At 39.7% G+C, this 16,667-nt stretch overlaps 1 protein-coding gene across 1 annotated transcript in view; it reads right to left on the reverse strand.

Moving 5' to 3' along the window:
• Nucleotides 1-9,208: 9,208 nt before the first annotated feature.
• The window catches only part of LOC132819517 (beta-soluble NSF attachment protein), a 44,651-nt gene continuing 37,192 nt past the window's right edge, over nucleotides 9,209-16,667 (reverse strand). The window contains exons 9-11 of the mRNA XM_060831070.1: nucleotides 15,982-16,050; nucleotides 15,441-15,491; nucleotides 9,209-9,472 (exon numbers count right to left, since the gene is read on the reverse strand). Of these exons, the coding sequence (XP_060687053.1) occupies nucleotides 9,374-9,472; nucleotides 15,441-15,491; nucleotides 15,982-16,050 (219 nt within the window). The 3' untranslated portion in view covers nucleotides 9,209-9,373. The remainder of the gene's footprint in view (nucleotides 9,473-15,440; nucleotides 15,492-15,981; nucleotides 16,051-16,667) is intronic.

The raw sequence follows: 16,667 nt of genomic DNA on the forward strand, positions 1-16,667 counted from the left end.
GATGAGTGGAGAATGCTGATTGGTTGTAGCATTGCCATGGAGAAAGCGCCAGTAAATAATGATTGACAATTACCTGCCAAGTTTTATTTAAACTTTTAAATAAGGCATGTTGACTCTGGTCAGGGCATTGACCTGAGCAATGAACCAGCTGTTGTCTATCACCTATTGTTGAGTTGAAACAGGCACAATTTGTGTATGAATTTTTTTCCTGCAGTAAACAACAGGGCACTGTATTTTAATATATATACATAGCTTCCAATACATGCAAGTGTGCCACTGCAAGCCTAACTGGCAATCCTAAATGGTTGTCAGTCAAATTCTTTGCACACAGGATTATCCAGAAAATGCTGTATAATTGCAGAACCACAGCTAATGTTAGACACTGTTGCAAGTTTTTCGAGCAGTCTCAGTAGTCAGTACCTTGTTTGTTGGAAGCAGTAGCTAGGTATGCTGTACAAGTTGCTGGTGAAACCACATCTAGAGTACCATGACCAATTTTAATCCTCTTGTTTAAGAGTATATTACTTCATTGGAGGTAGTTTAGAGAACGTTCAGTAGGATGATCCCCATTATGGAGGGATAATCTTGTAAAGGTTAAATAGGTTGGGACTCACTTCATTGGAATTTAGAAAAACTAGAGGTGGTCTCATTGAAGCATACAGAATTCTTAAGAGAATTGACAGGGTAAATGCAGAAAGAATTCCAATGAAGGGGAAACAATCTAGGAACAGAGGGTTTTGTCTCAAAAATAAGGGGTGCCAATTTAAAACTGAGATGAGGTAGAATTTCTACTTAAGGTGAAAGTTTTTGGAACTTCTTGCCTTGAGAGCTGTGGGGGTAGAGTCTGTGTGTTTATTTAATGTTGAGATGAACTCTTGATTAATAGGGTATCAAAGGTTTGAGTGAAAGGGAGGAAATTTTCAATGTGAGAAGTGTTGAATCGGTTATGATCCAATTCAATGGCAGAGGGGCTGTTCCTGTTCCTGTTTCTTATGGTCTTATTTTGCTGTTGGATACAATCCAGCAGAGGCAAGCTTTGGAGTGTTGCAATAAAGCTTACTTGATCAGCTTCAAGTCCTTAATGAGTCCAAAGACATGCAGGTTAGGTGAATTGGCTATGCCAAATTGCCCATAGAGTTCAGGGATGTGCTGGTTTGCGAAGGTACATTAGTCAGGGATAAATGTAGGGGTGTGGGTCTGGATGGGTGACTTTGGAGGGTCAGTGTGGACTTGTTGAGAAATCTAGACAATTCTTCCAACATTCAGAACTTATTTAGCCTACCTACCTACCCAACCCCTTTTAAAGGTTTTCACTCCAAATTACTGCAAGTCCAGTTGTGGTTTCCAAATCAATCCTGCAGTCATAGTTCTTTTCAGGCAGTAATTGTGACTCTTCTATTCTAAGTTTATTATTCTTGAAATACTTGACCAATAAAAACCTGAAGAATACAAAGGTGTTCCCAGGAAACAAAGATTCCGTCTTCAACCCTAGCTTCAACAATTTTGAGTTTACTATAAACTGCAGCAGTATGCGGAGGCTAGTGCTGCTATTAAAATATTGTTAGCATACCAAACACACAACAGGATTTTTAAAACAATGTTGTATGTTTTTCTGTGCGTAGTCGTGCCTTCAACTAATGTTTGCTAAGGTTGTGCAGACGCATCTGGCCTGTAGTGCTGGTGCAATGTTCTGTTTACAGAATCACAGGACAACGCATTATGTTCTGTCTCTGTGATGGACAGCAATTTAGATAATGTTCCCAAAAAGGCTCATGCATGTCACAATCTGAGAGAAAGTTGTGCAGGAATGTTAAGGTGCAGGTTAGCCCAGGATCTTGGAATATTAGTTGTGTTGAAACTCAATCTTCAAGGATGTGATTCGAAAGTTTAAAACTATGTTGCTATTGCTAAGATAAATAGATGTTGATGATGCCCAAGTGACTTGCTTGTGGAAGGAGTTACTTCAAGTGTGTTACCAACAGAAAAAAATCCAAGTTAAAGGGCTAAATTCCTTTATACATTCATATTCTGCTAACTCCCATTCATCTGATTCCAGCAACCTGCTTGATTATCATCCAAGTCTGAGGGTTTACTTGCTGCCAGGAAGTGAATAGATGTGCAGACTTTAAAGTGATACCAATTTTTTAGTTTACCCACATATTTAGGACAATGCAGCAACAGACTGGGATCAGAAGGTGACTAAGGAAGTGGACGAGGGTAAAGCAGTAGATGTTGTGTATATGGATTTTAGTAAGGCGTTCGATAAGGTTCCCCATGGTAGGCTAATGCTAAAACTACGGAGGTATGGCATTGAGGATACATTAGAGATTTGGATTAGGAATTGGCTGGCTGGAAGGAGACAGAGGGTAGTAGTTGATGGACTATGTTCATCTTGGAGTGCAGTTACTAGCGGTGTACCACAAGGATCTGTTTTGGGACCATTGCTTTTTGTTATCTTTATAAATGATCTAGAGGAAGGGCTTGAAAGCTGGGTAAGCAAGTTTGCGGATGACACAAAAGTCGGTGGAGTTGTGGATAGTGAGGAAGGAAGTGGTAGGTTACAGCGGGATATAGATAAGTTGCAGAGCTGGGCTGAAATGTGGCAAATGGAATTCAATGTAGCTAAGTGTGAAGTCATTCACTTTGGTAGGAGTAACAAGAAGGTGGATTACTGGGCTAATGGTAGGCTACTTGGTAGTGTGGATGAGCAGAGGGACCTTGGTGTCCATGTACACAGATCTCTGAAAGTTGCCACCCAGGTAAATAGTGCTGTGAGGAAGGCATATGGTGTACTGGGCTTTATTGGTAGAGGAATTGAGTTCCGGAGTCCTGAGGTCATGTTGCAACTGTATAAGACTCTGGTGCGGCCTCATCTGGAGTATTGTGTGCAGTTTTGGTCGCCATACTATAGGAAGGATGTGGAGGCATTGGAACGAGTGCAGAGGAGGTTTACCAGGATGTTGCCTGGAATGGTAGGAAAATCTTATGAGGAAAGGCTGAGGCACTTGGGGCTGTTCTCATTGGAGAAGAGAAGGTTTAGGGGAGATTTGATAGAGGTGTATAAGATGATTAGGGGTTTAGATAGGGTCGACACTGAGAACCTTTTACCGCTAATGGAGACAGGTGTTACTAGGGGACACAGCTTTAAATTAAGGAGTGGTAGGTATAGGACAGATGTTAGGGGTAGATTCTTTACACAGCGGGTTGTGAGTTCATGGAATGCCCTGCCAGTAGCAGTGGTGAACTCTCCTTCTTTATGGTCATTTAAGCAGGCATTGGATAGGCATTTGGAAGTTATTGGGCTAGTGTAGGTTAGGTAGGATTCGGTCGGCGCAACATCGAGGGCCGAAGGGCCTGTACTGCGCTGTATCTTTCTATGTTCTATTAAAGAGGTAATATTTGGTGCTCTTCATGGTGCTAGGATAGGAAAGGATGAGTTGTCAAGAAGGGTGATAAGGAAGCAGTGAAGGGCAAGAAAAGGAGAGAGTCCAGGAAAGAAAGTTAATCATGTACAAGGTAGTTTTGATGGGCCAAGGAATGGTGGAGTTCAGATAAATGTGAGATGTTGCAGGACTTCTACAGTTAATGGTAGAGTCCTGCTGAGCAAAGGGACATAGGGGTGCAGGCGCACGGTTCCTAGAAAGTGGAGCTGCAGGTGAACAGGGTGGTGAAGGTATTTGGCATACTTGACTTCATTGGCCATGATATTGGGTATAGGAGTTGGGATGTCAAGCTGCTGCTGTACAAGACATTAGTGAGGCTACTATTAGAATACTCCATGCAATTATAGTCCATTTCCTATAGGAAGGATGTTGCTGAAAAGATTTACAAGGTGGTTGTTGGGATTGGAGAATTTGGTCATAGGGAGAGGCTGAATGGATTGGGTTTTTTTCTTGGAGTTTCCAAAGCTGAGGAGTGACCTGATAGAGGTTTATAAACTCATGAGGAGCATGGATACTGTGAATAACTCTGGTCCTTTTCCTTGGATGGGGGGGGGAATGTCCAAAACTAGAAGGCATAGGTTTAAGAGGAAGAAGGAAAGATTTAGAAAGGACCTAAGGGGTAACTGAGTTAGATACAATTACAACATTTAAAAGCATCTGGCTGGATAAGTGAATGGGATGGGGTGAGAGGGATATGGACCAACTGCTGGCAAATAGGATTAAGATTAGATTAGATTGCTTAGTGTGGAAACAGGCCCTTCGGCCGAACAAGTTCTCACTGACCCTCTGAAGAGCGACCTACTCAGACCCATTTCCCTACCTCTACCCCTTCACCTAACACTACAGGCAATTAAGCATGGCCAATTCACCTAACCTGCACATCTTTGGATTGTGGGAGGAAACCGGAGCACCCGGAGAAAATCCATGCGGACACGGGGAGAATGTGCAAACTCCACACAGACAATTGCCGGAGGCCGGAATTGAACCTGGGTCTCTGGTGCTTTGAGGCAGCAGTACTAACCACTGTGCTGGTTGGCCTAGAATTGAACTAAAGTGTCTGTTTCTGTGCCTAGGACTCTAATAAAACAGATTCACCCCAACACCAGTATTTCCTCCAAAGCTGTGAGCATCATGATGTTTGCGTGCATTGCAGGGAAGGCTTTGTGACAAATGATACACTATCATCTCCTGGATGATCCAGACTACCATGTGCCTGTTGCTGGCCATGGAGCTAGTCAAGCATTCTGTGTTGGAGGAGACAAAGGTGGTGACCAAGTACACTAGCTTCAAGTGAAACACTGTTGTACTGGGGGAAGAAAAAAACAACCTGGAACAATGTTGAATAATAGCATGTTCATAAGATTCAAAGTTTGTGAGAAGATTTGTAGCTCGGGTGCTCGTTGTTGTGGTTCCGTTCGCCGAGCTGGGAATCTGTGTTGCAGACGTTTCGGCCCCTGTCTAGATGACATCCTCAGTGCTTGGGAACCTCCTGTGAAGCGCTTCTGTGATCTTTCCTCCGGCATTTGTAGTGGTTTGAATCTGTCGCTTCCGGTTGTCAGTTCCAGCTGTCCGCTGCAGTGGCCGGTATATTGGGTCCAGGTTGATGTGCTTATTGATTGAATCTGTGGATGAGTGCCATGCCTCTAGGAATTCCCTGGCTGTTCTCAGCTAGCTGCAATTTTGATTCCCAATGCTGTCTACCCACAATTAATCCCTACCTTAAGAATCTATCTAGTGCTACTGTCAAAGAGTCAAGGGGTCTGTTTTCACATTAGAGAAAGAAAGTTTCAAAGACTCTTATTCCTCAGAGGGACAAAATATCTCCTTATGTGAATTAAATGAGTAACTCATTTTTAAAAGCGATCCCGAGTTGTAGATTCTACAGCGGAAATGTCCTTTCCACATCTCTTCTCTCAAGAACCCCTACTACCCCCACCCCAAGATCTTAATATTTCAATCATGTTGCCTTTTACTCCAAACTTCAATGCAGACAAGCCTATCATGTCCAACCTCTCCTCTGAGAGACTTGTGTAATCTAGAGTTCAAGAATGAAAACCTCTTGTACACATTACATGAGAGAAAAGAACAAGTAAAGAAAAACAAAGCTTTGATGATAGGATATTTTATTTTAAATGGAGGAATTTGTTCTGTGTTTCATGAACAGACCAACTTTCAGAAGCATGGCCTTCATAATTCTGCAAATCTGACAAAACACCACAAAGACTATATTGTCCTGATGCATTCAATATTAAACAGTTTCTAATGCATACAGAGTGTCACAGATTTATTAACAATGCCAGTGAAGACAAAAACATGCTAAATAATTACACTGGGACAATACTTCATGACATCTAACCGCAATACACAGAAACAAGCATACAGCCTGCACAATATAGTGGCTACAGCTCTGATTGGTAACAATAGGCTAGGTAAAATACTAAGGAAAGTCAGTGGAATTCCTGCCAAAATGCCAGCTGGTCATCTCACTTTAAAAAAAAGCATTGCAGATTCAATTAGGAATGAAATCTTTTTGTAAGTGGAGAGAGGGAAGGTGGTGGGAATACATTAATTGACTTCATATAGCTTCTTTTCACCAATATACCACAGTTAGCCTTAAAATGTAAAAGGGGTTCATTGAACATAATTCCAGTGAAAAAGTAATTAACAGAAGAAATTCCATCCTTATCATTCTAAAGTGTCTGGCTTTATGAGTTATAGATAAATTCATCATGCCCCACAGTTGTCAACATTTTTGAACTTATCACAGCAAGAGCTATGGAGTTAATAGCTTTCATTTTTAACTAGTATGAATACATTTACAGTTTCAGACATGAATAGAGAATATCAACATTACATACCTAAACTGATGAGTTCTATTTTAATGCTTTTTAACAATTACTGAGCTCACGTTTGGAAGAGGCATCAGGTATATACAAGTTGCTTGGCCTCTATTGAACTATCTTTTTTTGTATCATTCTATATCTACAATTTTTTAGGGATGGGGAAGGATTCTGAATTTCTGCTGTCAAGTGGAGAAAAAAGTACTCTTGACAACTGTGGGTCATTTTTATTTTTAGTTAACAAAAACACAGTCTGACAACCTTTAAATAACTACTTTTTTAAAAAAAATTGCTGGAGTTTTCATACTTTGCTAACAGCTCCAACAAAGCAATTCACAGCCATTTCTCAATAGTATTGAAATACATTCTCCAGGAATACAAAATTACTTAAAATTACTTCATTTCAATCACTATGTTTTTGTGACAATTCACTGGATTACACACTGATATCTGCAGCATTAAATAGGGTTTCTCCATAGATTTCCAAAGTATTTTTCTTAAACGTTTATGTATATAAATTTTAGCACAAATAATTGTGCATTGAAATTAACGTTGCAATAGAAGTTATTTTTAAAAAAACAAATCCATTACTAAGAGAATGTGAAATGCCTGCCATAAAAGGAATTTTTAATCTACATTTGTTCTAAATGAGGAATTGCTTTCAATGAAATTTATCACACTTGCTAAATTGAGTCTTTTCCACGAATTGAAGTGGTGATCCCAGAATTGTGTCTGATATAAATTATTTTTTCGCAGCATCATTTTAACTCCTGTTTTTGCTGTTGCACAATCCAAAATGACCTGCCCATACAAATTATATGAATCAAAGAAAGAGCTTTTAGTTTCTGTTCTTTTAGTCAAAAAATAAATAACTTTAATTCAATATACATTCTTTACGTTAAGTAGTTGAGGATTTAGTTAATTTTTTTTTTAAAAAATCAATTTACAAAATATAGAGACAAAATAACAACAATCACTAAACATGATAACTAAATAGATGTTGTTATGCACTAATGAACAAAGAGGACAAATAAGTCCTCATTGGCATTAGAAGCTCTTGCTGCTGGACTGACCTGCAATTTCCATTCTGCAGATACTGAATATACAGAAATTGTTATAGCTGAAAAACATACCAATATCTGGACTGAGTCTGTTTGTCAGTACACACTATTTGCATTTTACACAACCAAACATTTTGAAACACAAAACACCGATTCATGCAAGATGTATCATTGTGTTTTCACTGAAGAACCAAGTCTGAAGCCCTAAAACAGATGAATGGATTAAAGGTTTTTGTTCAAGGTCAAGTTTAATGACACTGTCACAATCATGGCAAACAAACACATTAAATGCAGTCACGTCTTTGAAGATGTGGATATCACAATCTTAGGATACAGCTCATTCACCAGCTTCTTCAGGATATTTTACAAAACATCCACATGCTCACATATAAAGTGCTCAGCTTTTGAAGATTGCATACAGGAACAGAATATTTATTTGTGAAATCTAGCTTAAGGAGTTAGACACTGAATGGATTTGTATGTATCGCCTTCTTCCTCCATGCCCTGAGGTCCTATCGTTGCCCTTCCATGAGATTATTATCGCTAGTTATCACTGGTAGACAGCCATTTACAGTCTTTAAAGCATTAAAGAATAATACTGCTCAATAAAATTCATATGTCAGTGATAATATTTGATCTGTGGAATCAACTTACGTGAATTTTTGCGGTGGAATAATAAGATCCTAGAATCATAATTAGTGTTTTTTTCCATAATATAGCTAGATGTTTCACACAAAGACCACATCAAGCCATTGTTCTAGGATGTTTTGCAAAGTTGCTGCCAACAAAAGAGTTCACAACTGAATATGTGCCCAGGCTAACACTGGCTCAATTGGACTTGCACTATGTACAACAAAAAGCAGCACACAATAAGACAAAGGTACACTTTAGGTTGTTACAAATACATGAACACACATGCACGTACACACTCAAACGTGGAAAAAAGTTGTGGAAACCTTTCACAAAATATTCAATTCTAGATTTACAAAACCAAGCTTTCTTTTATATAAAACATTATGTAGAATAATTTGTGTAGTTACAACCCATTTAGATATTTTGCGAATTGGAAAAAGGTTCCACATTTTCAGCTGCACATTGTAAACAGAAATAATTGGTGGCTGCCACCATATTATGTAACTAATGTGATGCAAGTCTTTTCCATTTTGTCCATGAACATTTTAAGATTAAAATAAAATACACAAGAGTAGAATAAATGGTTAAAAGAATGCCAGTTTTAAAAATCTACTTCAATCATAAGGTGAGTATTTACAATTTAGCATAACTGTTTTAATACGTTCCTAAACCATTCTAAAAGGCCACTAGTTTACAACCATTAAATTCATTACTCTAATTGGTGTGACTGATGAAAAGCATTTTCTAAAATACAAAATGAAAAGGATATATTGATCTTTTCTTTTGTATTGTTTTAATCATCTATCAATCCTGGTAATGTGTAAAATTAAAAATCAAAGCAACAAGTGACTTATCAGCTGCTAAATACAGAAGAACAAGTGCAGATTAAGTTCTCCAAATGGAACATTTTGTATCCTATGGAATCAACGCTTCTTTTAAAAAAAGATTAGGTATGTGCCATTTGGTGAAATAATGCCATGAACTTTAGGATTGTGCAGAGTATAAAAATATCAGAAATTGTACTCCAGCCTAAGTTTCTTCATAATCCTTTCCTACAACATTTAGTCACCACCCAATAGATTTTTCACAAGCACTAAAGAGGAAATTTTACTAGCACTTAGAGTGGTTCTCAAGCAAAAATGTTGATGTGTCTTAACCATGCCCTTTATAGTGCTGCAATGCTTTTAGCTGGGATCAGTTCCCAAATTGGGCATTAATCAGCAGAATGGAGAAAACAATATATTTAAAATGAAACATTAATCAGGTATATTAAAACAAAGGAAACAAAACTGAATTATTAACATTGAAACAGATATATCCATATTTGTCACAACCTAGCACACACACAATAGCATGTCACAATTGGCAAAATGCCTCAAGTGTATGCAAAGCTAATTCACTTGAGGTCCCCTTCTCCGTGAATGGACTTTTTGATGCGCAGTAACATTGTTGTCAACCACTGGTCCAGTCGTGATATAGAATCAAATTCCTTCACCTACAGACAGACAGACAAATAAAGCCAATTCAAATAGATAGGAATATTTAATACACACATTAAATAAAAACATCTGGAAGTGTTCTAGGTAACTACCAACTGAGCTATTAATGTCCTTTAGATCAGCATTTCTACCCAGCTAAGGGAAGGTAGTTGGTGGTCATCAGTTGTCCTGATGCAGTAAATGTTTTGCAGTCCAGAGCCAATATTAAGTGCTCCCAATATTTTTGTTTACTCATTCATGGGGTGTGGGGGTATTGCAGCATTTATTGCCCATTCCTAATTGCCCAGAGGGTAGTTAAGAGTCATTGCTGTGGGTCTAGAGTCACATATAGGCCAGACCAGGTAAGGATAGACAAGCAGGAAGCTGGAAGAAAACAGCAAGCCAGGCAGCATCAGGTAGTGGAGAAATCAACATTTTGGGTGTAACCCTTCTTTAGGGCCAGGTAAGGATGGCAATTTCCTCCCTTAAAAAAAGGACATTGGTGAACCAGTTGGGTTTTTCTGACAATCGACAACAGTTTCATGGTCATCATTAGATTCTTAACTGGAGATTTCCAAACTCAAATTCTACCATCTGTCATGGCATGATCTAAACCTGGGTTCCCATGGTGAATAGTCTAAGCACCAGGCTATCACACCTAGTGGCGATCACCATGCCTTCAAATCCACTGGGACAAGGCACACTGAAGGCTGGTGATGAAGGGATGGGGTATGGGCATGGCTGCACAACACGATTCATTGAGTGTGGATATACCTTGGTTGTCTCTTGACTGGTTTATGGGGTGGCTCTCCCAATTTTGGTACAAGGCCCAAGACAACTTTGCAGCATTAACTTGGTCAGGGTGTTTCTAATGCCCAGATCTGTATCGGCTGGGTACCATCAGATTTAACTCCTATATTTGACTTTTCTACAAAGACATGCTAGCAGAGGCTCTTGTGGCACAGTGGGTAACATCTTTACCTCTGATCAGAAGCTTCAGGTTCAAGTCTCATGTCAGGACTTGATGGCCATGGAAGTTATGTCATATAAGGCCAAACAGGTTTGTTCTCAATCTGTAAACCTTATGGCAAGCAGGGAGAACAGGCAGGTTTCCTGATCAGGCAGAACAATATGTACGAGTTAGGAGCAAGGGCAGATCATTCAGCCCAGTAAGTCTACTCCACCATTCAAGGTGATAAAGACTGATCTGTGTTTTGAATTCCACATTCCCATCTACTCTTGGTAACCGATGACATGGCCGAACAAAATCCAATAAAAACCCAAAGAACTGTGGATGCTGTAAATCAGAAACAAAACATAAGTTGCTGGAAAAGCTCATCAGGTCTGGCGTCTATGATGAGAAATCAAAGTCAACATTTTAGGTCCGGTGACCTTTCCTCAGAATCGAATGTCTGCTGTAAAATATTCAACCACACCTCCACTGCCCTTTCAAGCAGGGATTTCCAAAGTTTCACAACTTTCCGAGGGAAAAAAAATTCTGCTCGTCTCTGTTCTAAAAGCGTGATCCCTAATCTTTAAACAGTGCCTCCTAGTCCTGGATACATGCACATGAGGAAACATCCAATCCTCATCCACCTTTTTCAGGATCTTACATACTTCAATTAAGTCACTCTCATTCTTTTATACTGGGATGGAAATGACCCAGTCTGTCCTACATATCCTCATAAGATGATAGGTATCAATCTGGTAAACCTCCTCAGAACTGTCATCAATACATTGACTTCTTCCTTAAACAAAGGAGACCAAAACTACACATACTACTCGAGATGTGATCTCAAAGCTTGAACTGAAATCGGACATTCTAAAACTTTTTTGTTAAATTCCTCATAAAATAAAAAGGACAGCATCCCATTAGCCTTTTCTATTACTTGCTGTACTGCATTCTAACCTTTAGAGATTAATACACTTGAATACCTAGAGCACTCTACACCTCACTACTCTACAAGCTGCAATGATTAAAATAATTCCCTTAAATGATACTGCTTTTTTATTCTTCCTGTCAAAGTAAACAATTACAAATCTTCCCACATTATAGTCCATCTGTCAGATTTTTGTTCACAAGCTCAAACTATCTAGATCTGTCAGAATCATCCTCATGTTCTCTTCACAACACTTTTGTATCTATCTTTGTCATTAGCAAATTACGCTGCCATGCTGTCACTCTCCTCATCTAGATATTTTCTAATCAACCTGCTCAGACGTGTTATGATGCACCTCTAGAACAAGTGGACTTGAACCTGGGCCTCCTGCCCCAGAGGTACACTACCACAGTGCTATAAGACCCCTCGTTTCCTTCATCTAGAAGTGCTATCACACACAATTGAATGGATATTCCATCAGCAAATCACTGACTTTTTAAAAAATAACTATTAACTATCGAAAGTGATCACATGAAAAGCCCATTATTAGATTAGATTAGATTAGATTTACAGTGTGGAAACAGGCCCTTCGGCCCAACAAGTCCACACCGACCCGCCGAAGCGCAACCCACCCATACCCCTACATTTACCCCTTACCTAACACTACGGGCAATTTAGCATGGCCAATTCACCTGACCCGCACATCTTTGGACTGTGGGAGGAAACCGGAGCACCCGGAGGAAACCCACGCAGACACGGGGAGAACGTGCAAACTCCACACAGTCTGTTGCCTGAGTCGGGAATTGAACCCGGGTCTCAGGCGCTGTGAAGCAGCAGTGCTAACCACTGTGCCACCATGCCGCCCATTATGGACAATGCAAACCATCAAAAGTGAGGGGGATAGAGAAAGCAAGATGGGGTAAATCAAAATGAAGTTGGAGGGGGAAGTAAAGCACTGGATCCCCCACAGTGTCACTGATCTCTAAAGGCATCAAGAGCCTTGATGGACATCACACGTTCCCTTTCCAATGACACCCAGGCAAGAAACATGCTCCTCTTAGGACATTGATATGATTTGTAACAAGCTGAGAACCCAGTACAGACCCTTAAGGGACTCTACCCATTGCCTCCTGACAAACAGAAAAAGACCCAATTATTTACAAATGCTGTTTTCTGACAGCTAGCCAATCTTCTATCTACGTTAATATACTACCTCCCTCCAACCCCTCTCCCTCAAACCCCAGAGGCTGCTGCTTTGTATAATAACTTTGCGTGTGGTGCCCTGTCAAATGCCTTCTAGAAATCCCAACACTGCAAATCTACAGGTTCCCCTTTATCCAGTGTACAGTCTGGCTTCAAACAACTCCAACAAATTGGTTAAATAGGATTTCTCCTTCACAAAAACATGTTGACTCTTCTCAATTAACTGAAGTTTTTCTAAGTATCTCCTTAATGATCAATTCTGTCCCACAGACATCAAACTAACTGGCCTATAGTTCTGTTGAAAATCTCCCTTCTTTCATGCGACTCGAAAACCTGATTAAACCTTTACAGATTTTGGAAAATACCAATGCATCTCCTTCTCCAAGGTGAAGATCATCCGGACCCACTTATCAGCTTCCATCAGTTTGCTGAGTATCACTTGCCTAGACAAATGTAATTTCACCACGTTCCTGTCCTCCCAATCCACTTCATGATTTACTGCTTATACCAGAATGGTTATTGTAATATCTATAGTAAAGACAGAAGCAAAACATTGGTTTATTCCATCTGCCATTTCCTCATTATTTACAATTAACTCCCTATTCTCACTCTTGAGAGGATCAACACTCACTTTACCTTCTCTTTCTTTTTTAAATTCCCATAGAAACATTTCCTGTTTGTTTTTACATTTCTGATTACTTCCTCTCATACTCAACTTTTAGTCAGTCTCAGATATGTTCTTTAAAGTCTGTCCAATTCTCTGCCCTACTACTCTGCTTTTTGCAATTAAATGCTTTTTTCCTCAAGTTTGATGCTTTCCTTAACTTGCTTTGTTAGCCACAGACAGTGAGTGCTCCCCTTAGACCTTTCTCTTTAACAGTGGAAATATACATAATCCTAAGTATTCTGAAATATCCCCATAAATAATTTGCCAATGCTTCTCCATTGATCCATCCCCAGCCTGGTTCAGAGTTCATTTTAGCCAGCTCAGCTTCAACCTCATGTAATTGCTCTTATTTAAAGGTGAATATCCTAATCTCGGACAAACTGTCCCTTTCAAACTGGATGTAAAACTCAATTATATTATGGTCACTGCTACCTAGAGCTGCCTTTACTCTGAGAACACTAATTAATCTGTCACATTGCCCACAGGAAGCTGTTGGATCCAGTTCATGATATATTCAAGAGGAAGCTGAACGTGGCCCATGCAGCTAAAGGGATCAAGGAATGCAGAGAGAAAGCGGGAATGGGATGCTGTATAATCAATCAGTCATGAACATATTGAAAGGAGGTGTGGGCTGAATGGCCTATTCATGCACTCTATATTCTATGTTTCTATTACACAGTATAAGTCAATTATAACCTGCTCTGTGCTTGGTTCAAAAATGTGCTGCTGAAGAAACTCTCAAAAGCATTCGACGAACTCATTCAGGCTCCCATTGCCAACCTGATTTTTCCAGTTTATTTATAGATTAAAATCACCCACTCTTATTGCCTTCTCTTTATCATAAGCATACAATATCTCCTCCTTTTGTCCCACACTGTGGCTATTGGTAAGTGGCCTCTATCCCATCCCTACTAGTGACTTTGCTCCCCTACTATTCCTGATCTCCACCGATCTCATGAACCAAGGTCATCGCTAACTCATTGACTCAGGCATTACAGTACAAAGGGAGGCCATTCGATCCATCATGTCCATGCTGGTCAACTGAGGTCTGCCTACACTCATCCCATTTTCCAGCTAATGGCCCATTGTCCTTGAGGCCTCCATCAACTCCTACATCAACCTTCACTGCTCCAAGTAAAACAACCTGAGCCTATCCAAACTTTTCAGATAGCTCAACACTTCCAGCCCTGGCAGCAACCTGGTAAATCTCCTCTCTAAAGTAAATCACACCCTTCCTATAAAAGGTGGTGACCAAAATTTCATGCAATACTCCATATGTGGCCAAATCATCATTTTATACTGTTCCTTGCTCTTGTATTCTATGCCTCAGCTAATAATGGCAAATATCCCGTATGCCTTCTTACCAACCTTATCTATCTGCCCTGCTACCTTCAGGGATAGTTACTGCAACAGTGATGTCCTTTATTAACAGTGCAACCTCTCCACCTTTACCTAACTTGTTATTTTTGCTTGAATGTTATATATCCCTCAAGATTCAGAAACCCAATTCTAATGATTATGCGGTCACATGGCTATCAGATCATGTGCTACCAATTTGTTTACTTTGCTACAAATGCTGTGTGCATTCAGATACAGTACCTACAGTGTGGTAGCTGCAGAGTCTTGCTGCAGCTGAGCAACATTGAGGGACTTCCAAGCATACACGAAGGCTTAATGCAACTGATTAGTTTGCAGGGCTATTTCAGAGGGCAGTTGAGACTCAACGTATTGTGGGCTTGAAGTCAAATGCAGGCCAGACCAGGCAGGGATACCTAAAGATCATAACAATTCAAATGTTTTTACGACAATCTGGTGGGTTCCATTATGATAGGAAATGCTAGCCTCTGTTGATAAAGTAACTGAATTTAAATTCCCCCAGTTGGCATGGTGGGTTTAGCATTAGTCCAGGCTTCTGGATTACTAGTCCAGTAACAGTGCCACAAGGATGGTATCATCAACCATGTCCTGTTAAGAGGAGTCCATGTTTCTCAATGGAAAAGTTGAACCAATATAGCAGCCAAATGGTATCTCAACGGAAATAAATTATAGGCACCATTGTATATTTTGCATTAGACCAGCAATTCCAAAGCTCTTTCAACAAGTGAAACAACGAATAAATCTGAACTCCCACCACCATGGATTGACACCTATGTATGGAACTAATATTATTTTTCTATTAAGAATCTCAAATAGGTGAATTGATGTGTGTACTTTTCACAACGTATCAGTACTTACTGCTTCAGTGTAAGCTTCACCATTTTGTTCCTCATGAGCTTCAAGCAATTTCTACTCACAAAGAAAAAGAACAGTCAATATTATTGTAAATGTAGGTCCAGAGTCCGCCTGGTATCCACATGCTGTCACACCAGCCCTGATGAATGAAATGACAATGAAGAGTTGGAGAGAAAGTTACGTCAAAGGATTAGGGGGGATATCTGGGGCAGTTCTGGTATCTAAGGGGCTTGAAAGATCAGCTGTTAAGAAGTGGTTAAGTTAGTTGAGCTTTCATCATTTAGTCAGCATGTGTGGATCACAGATATGCAGAGAATGTAATGATAAACAAGACTTTCAGACTGCCAAAGCTAGTAGTTCACACGGGCTTTGGGTAAAGATCAGGTGATGCGTATGAAAGGTTGTGCACAGAGGTAATGTGAGATGTATGGAGATTGAAGTATGGGAATGGTAAGATGCATGCTGTAATGTGTATAAAGATTGAAGGTTATTCTGCAAACTCTTTCTTTGACAAACCATCAGTGCAATTATTCTCAAGCAATACCTTTAAAAGTTTGCATTCTCGTGAATCGGAAAATGCTGGAAACATTTCTTCATACTTCTCCAGAGCAAGCTGTGATGAAACAAACATTTAATTTCATTACATACTTGCTAAGATAAAATGTAGGCATAAAGATTCACTTATTTCTACACAAGTTTGTTTGTTGTGATGATACTTATAATTGCTTGGTTGATGATTTTTTTTTAAATGACACAATGTTGAAGCTTTCCATCTTGCACGTGTCAGGACTGGGAAGCAAGAAATCAGATCTAGAAAAGGAACAACTTATACAGCACAAGAAGATGGTGCTGATTGGTTGGATTATGGAAGGTGGGTCAACTAACTAAGATTGGCAGTGTCTTGAATAATTCGCACACTCTAAAAAGCACTTGAAATATAAGATATCTCCATCTCCATCAGCCTCCAACATGATTACATTTCTATAAATTACGTGCCCTTACAAAGACATAGGAACAAATGCTATACTGGCTCAAATTCTGGAATAAGCGTAGAGGGAATGGGCTTTTCCATTCACTTCCCTTGCAGTTGCTGGGACAGACTCATCAGTGGAAACTTCCACATGTCCAGCATCTGAAGTCAGTGCCCTCTACAGGGAATCTGTGGAGTTGGTGAGAAGGGGAAGAAACAGGGTGGATCGTCAACAAATCAGATTGAAGAGACACCTCGGA

This window comes from Hemiscyllium ocellatum, chromosome 10 (genome assembly GCF_020745735.1).
Source record: "Hemiscyllium ocellatum isolate sHemOce1 chromosome 10, sHemOce1.pat.X.cur, whole genome shotgun sequence".
Classification (NCBI taxonomy): Eukaryota; Metazoa; Chordata; class Chondrichthyes; order Orectolobiformes; family Hemiscylliidae; genus Hemiscyllium; species Hemiscyllium ocellatum.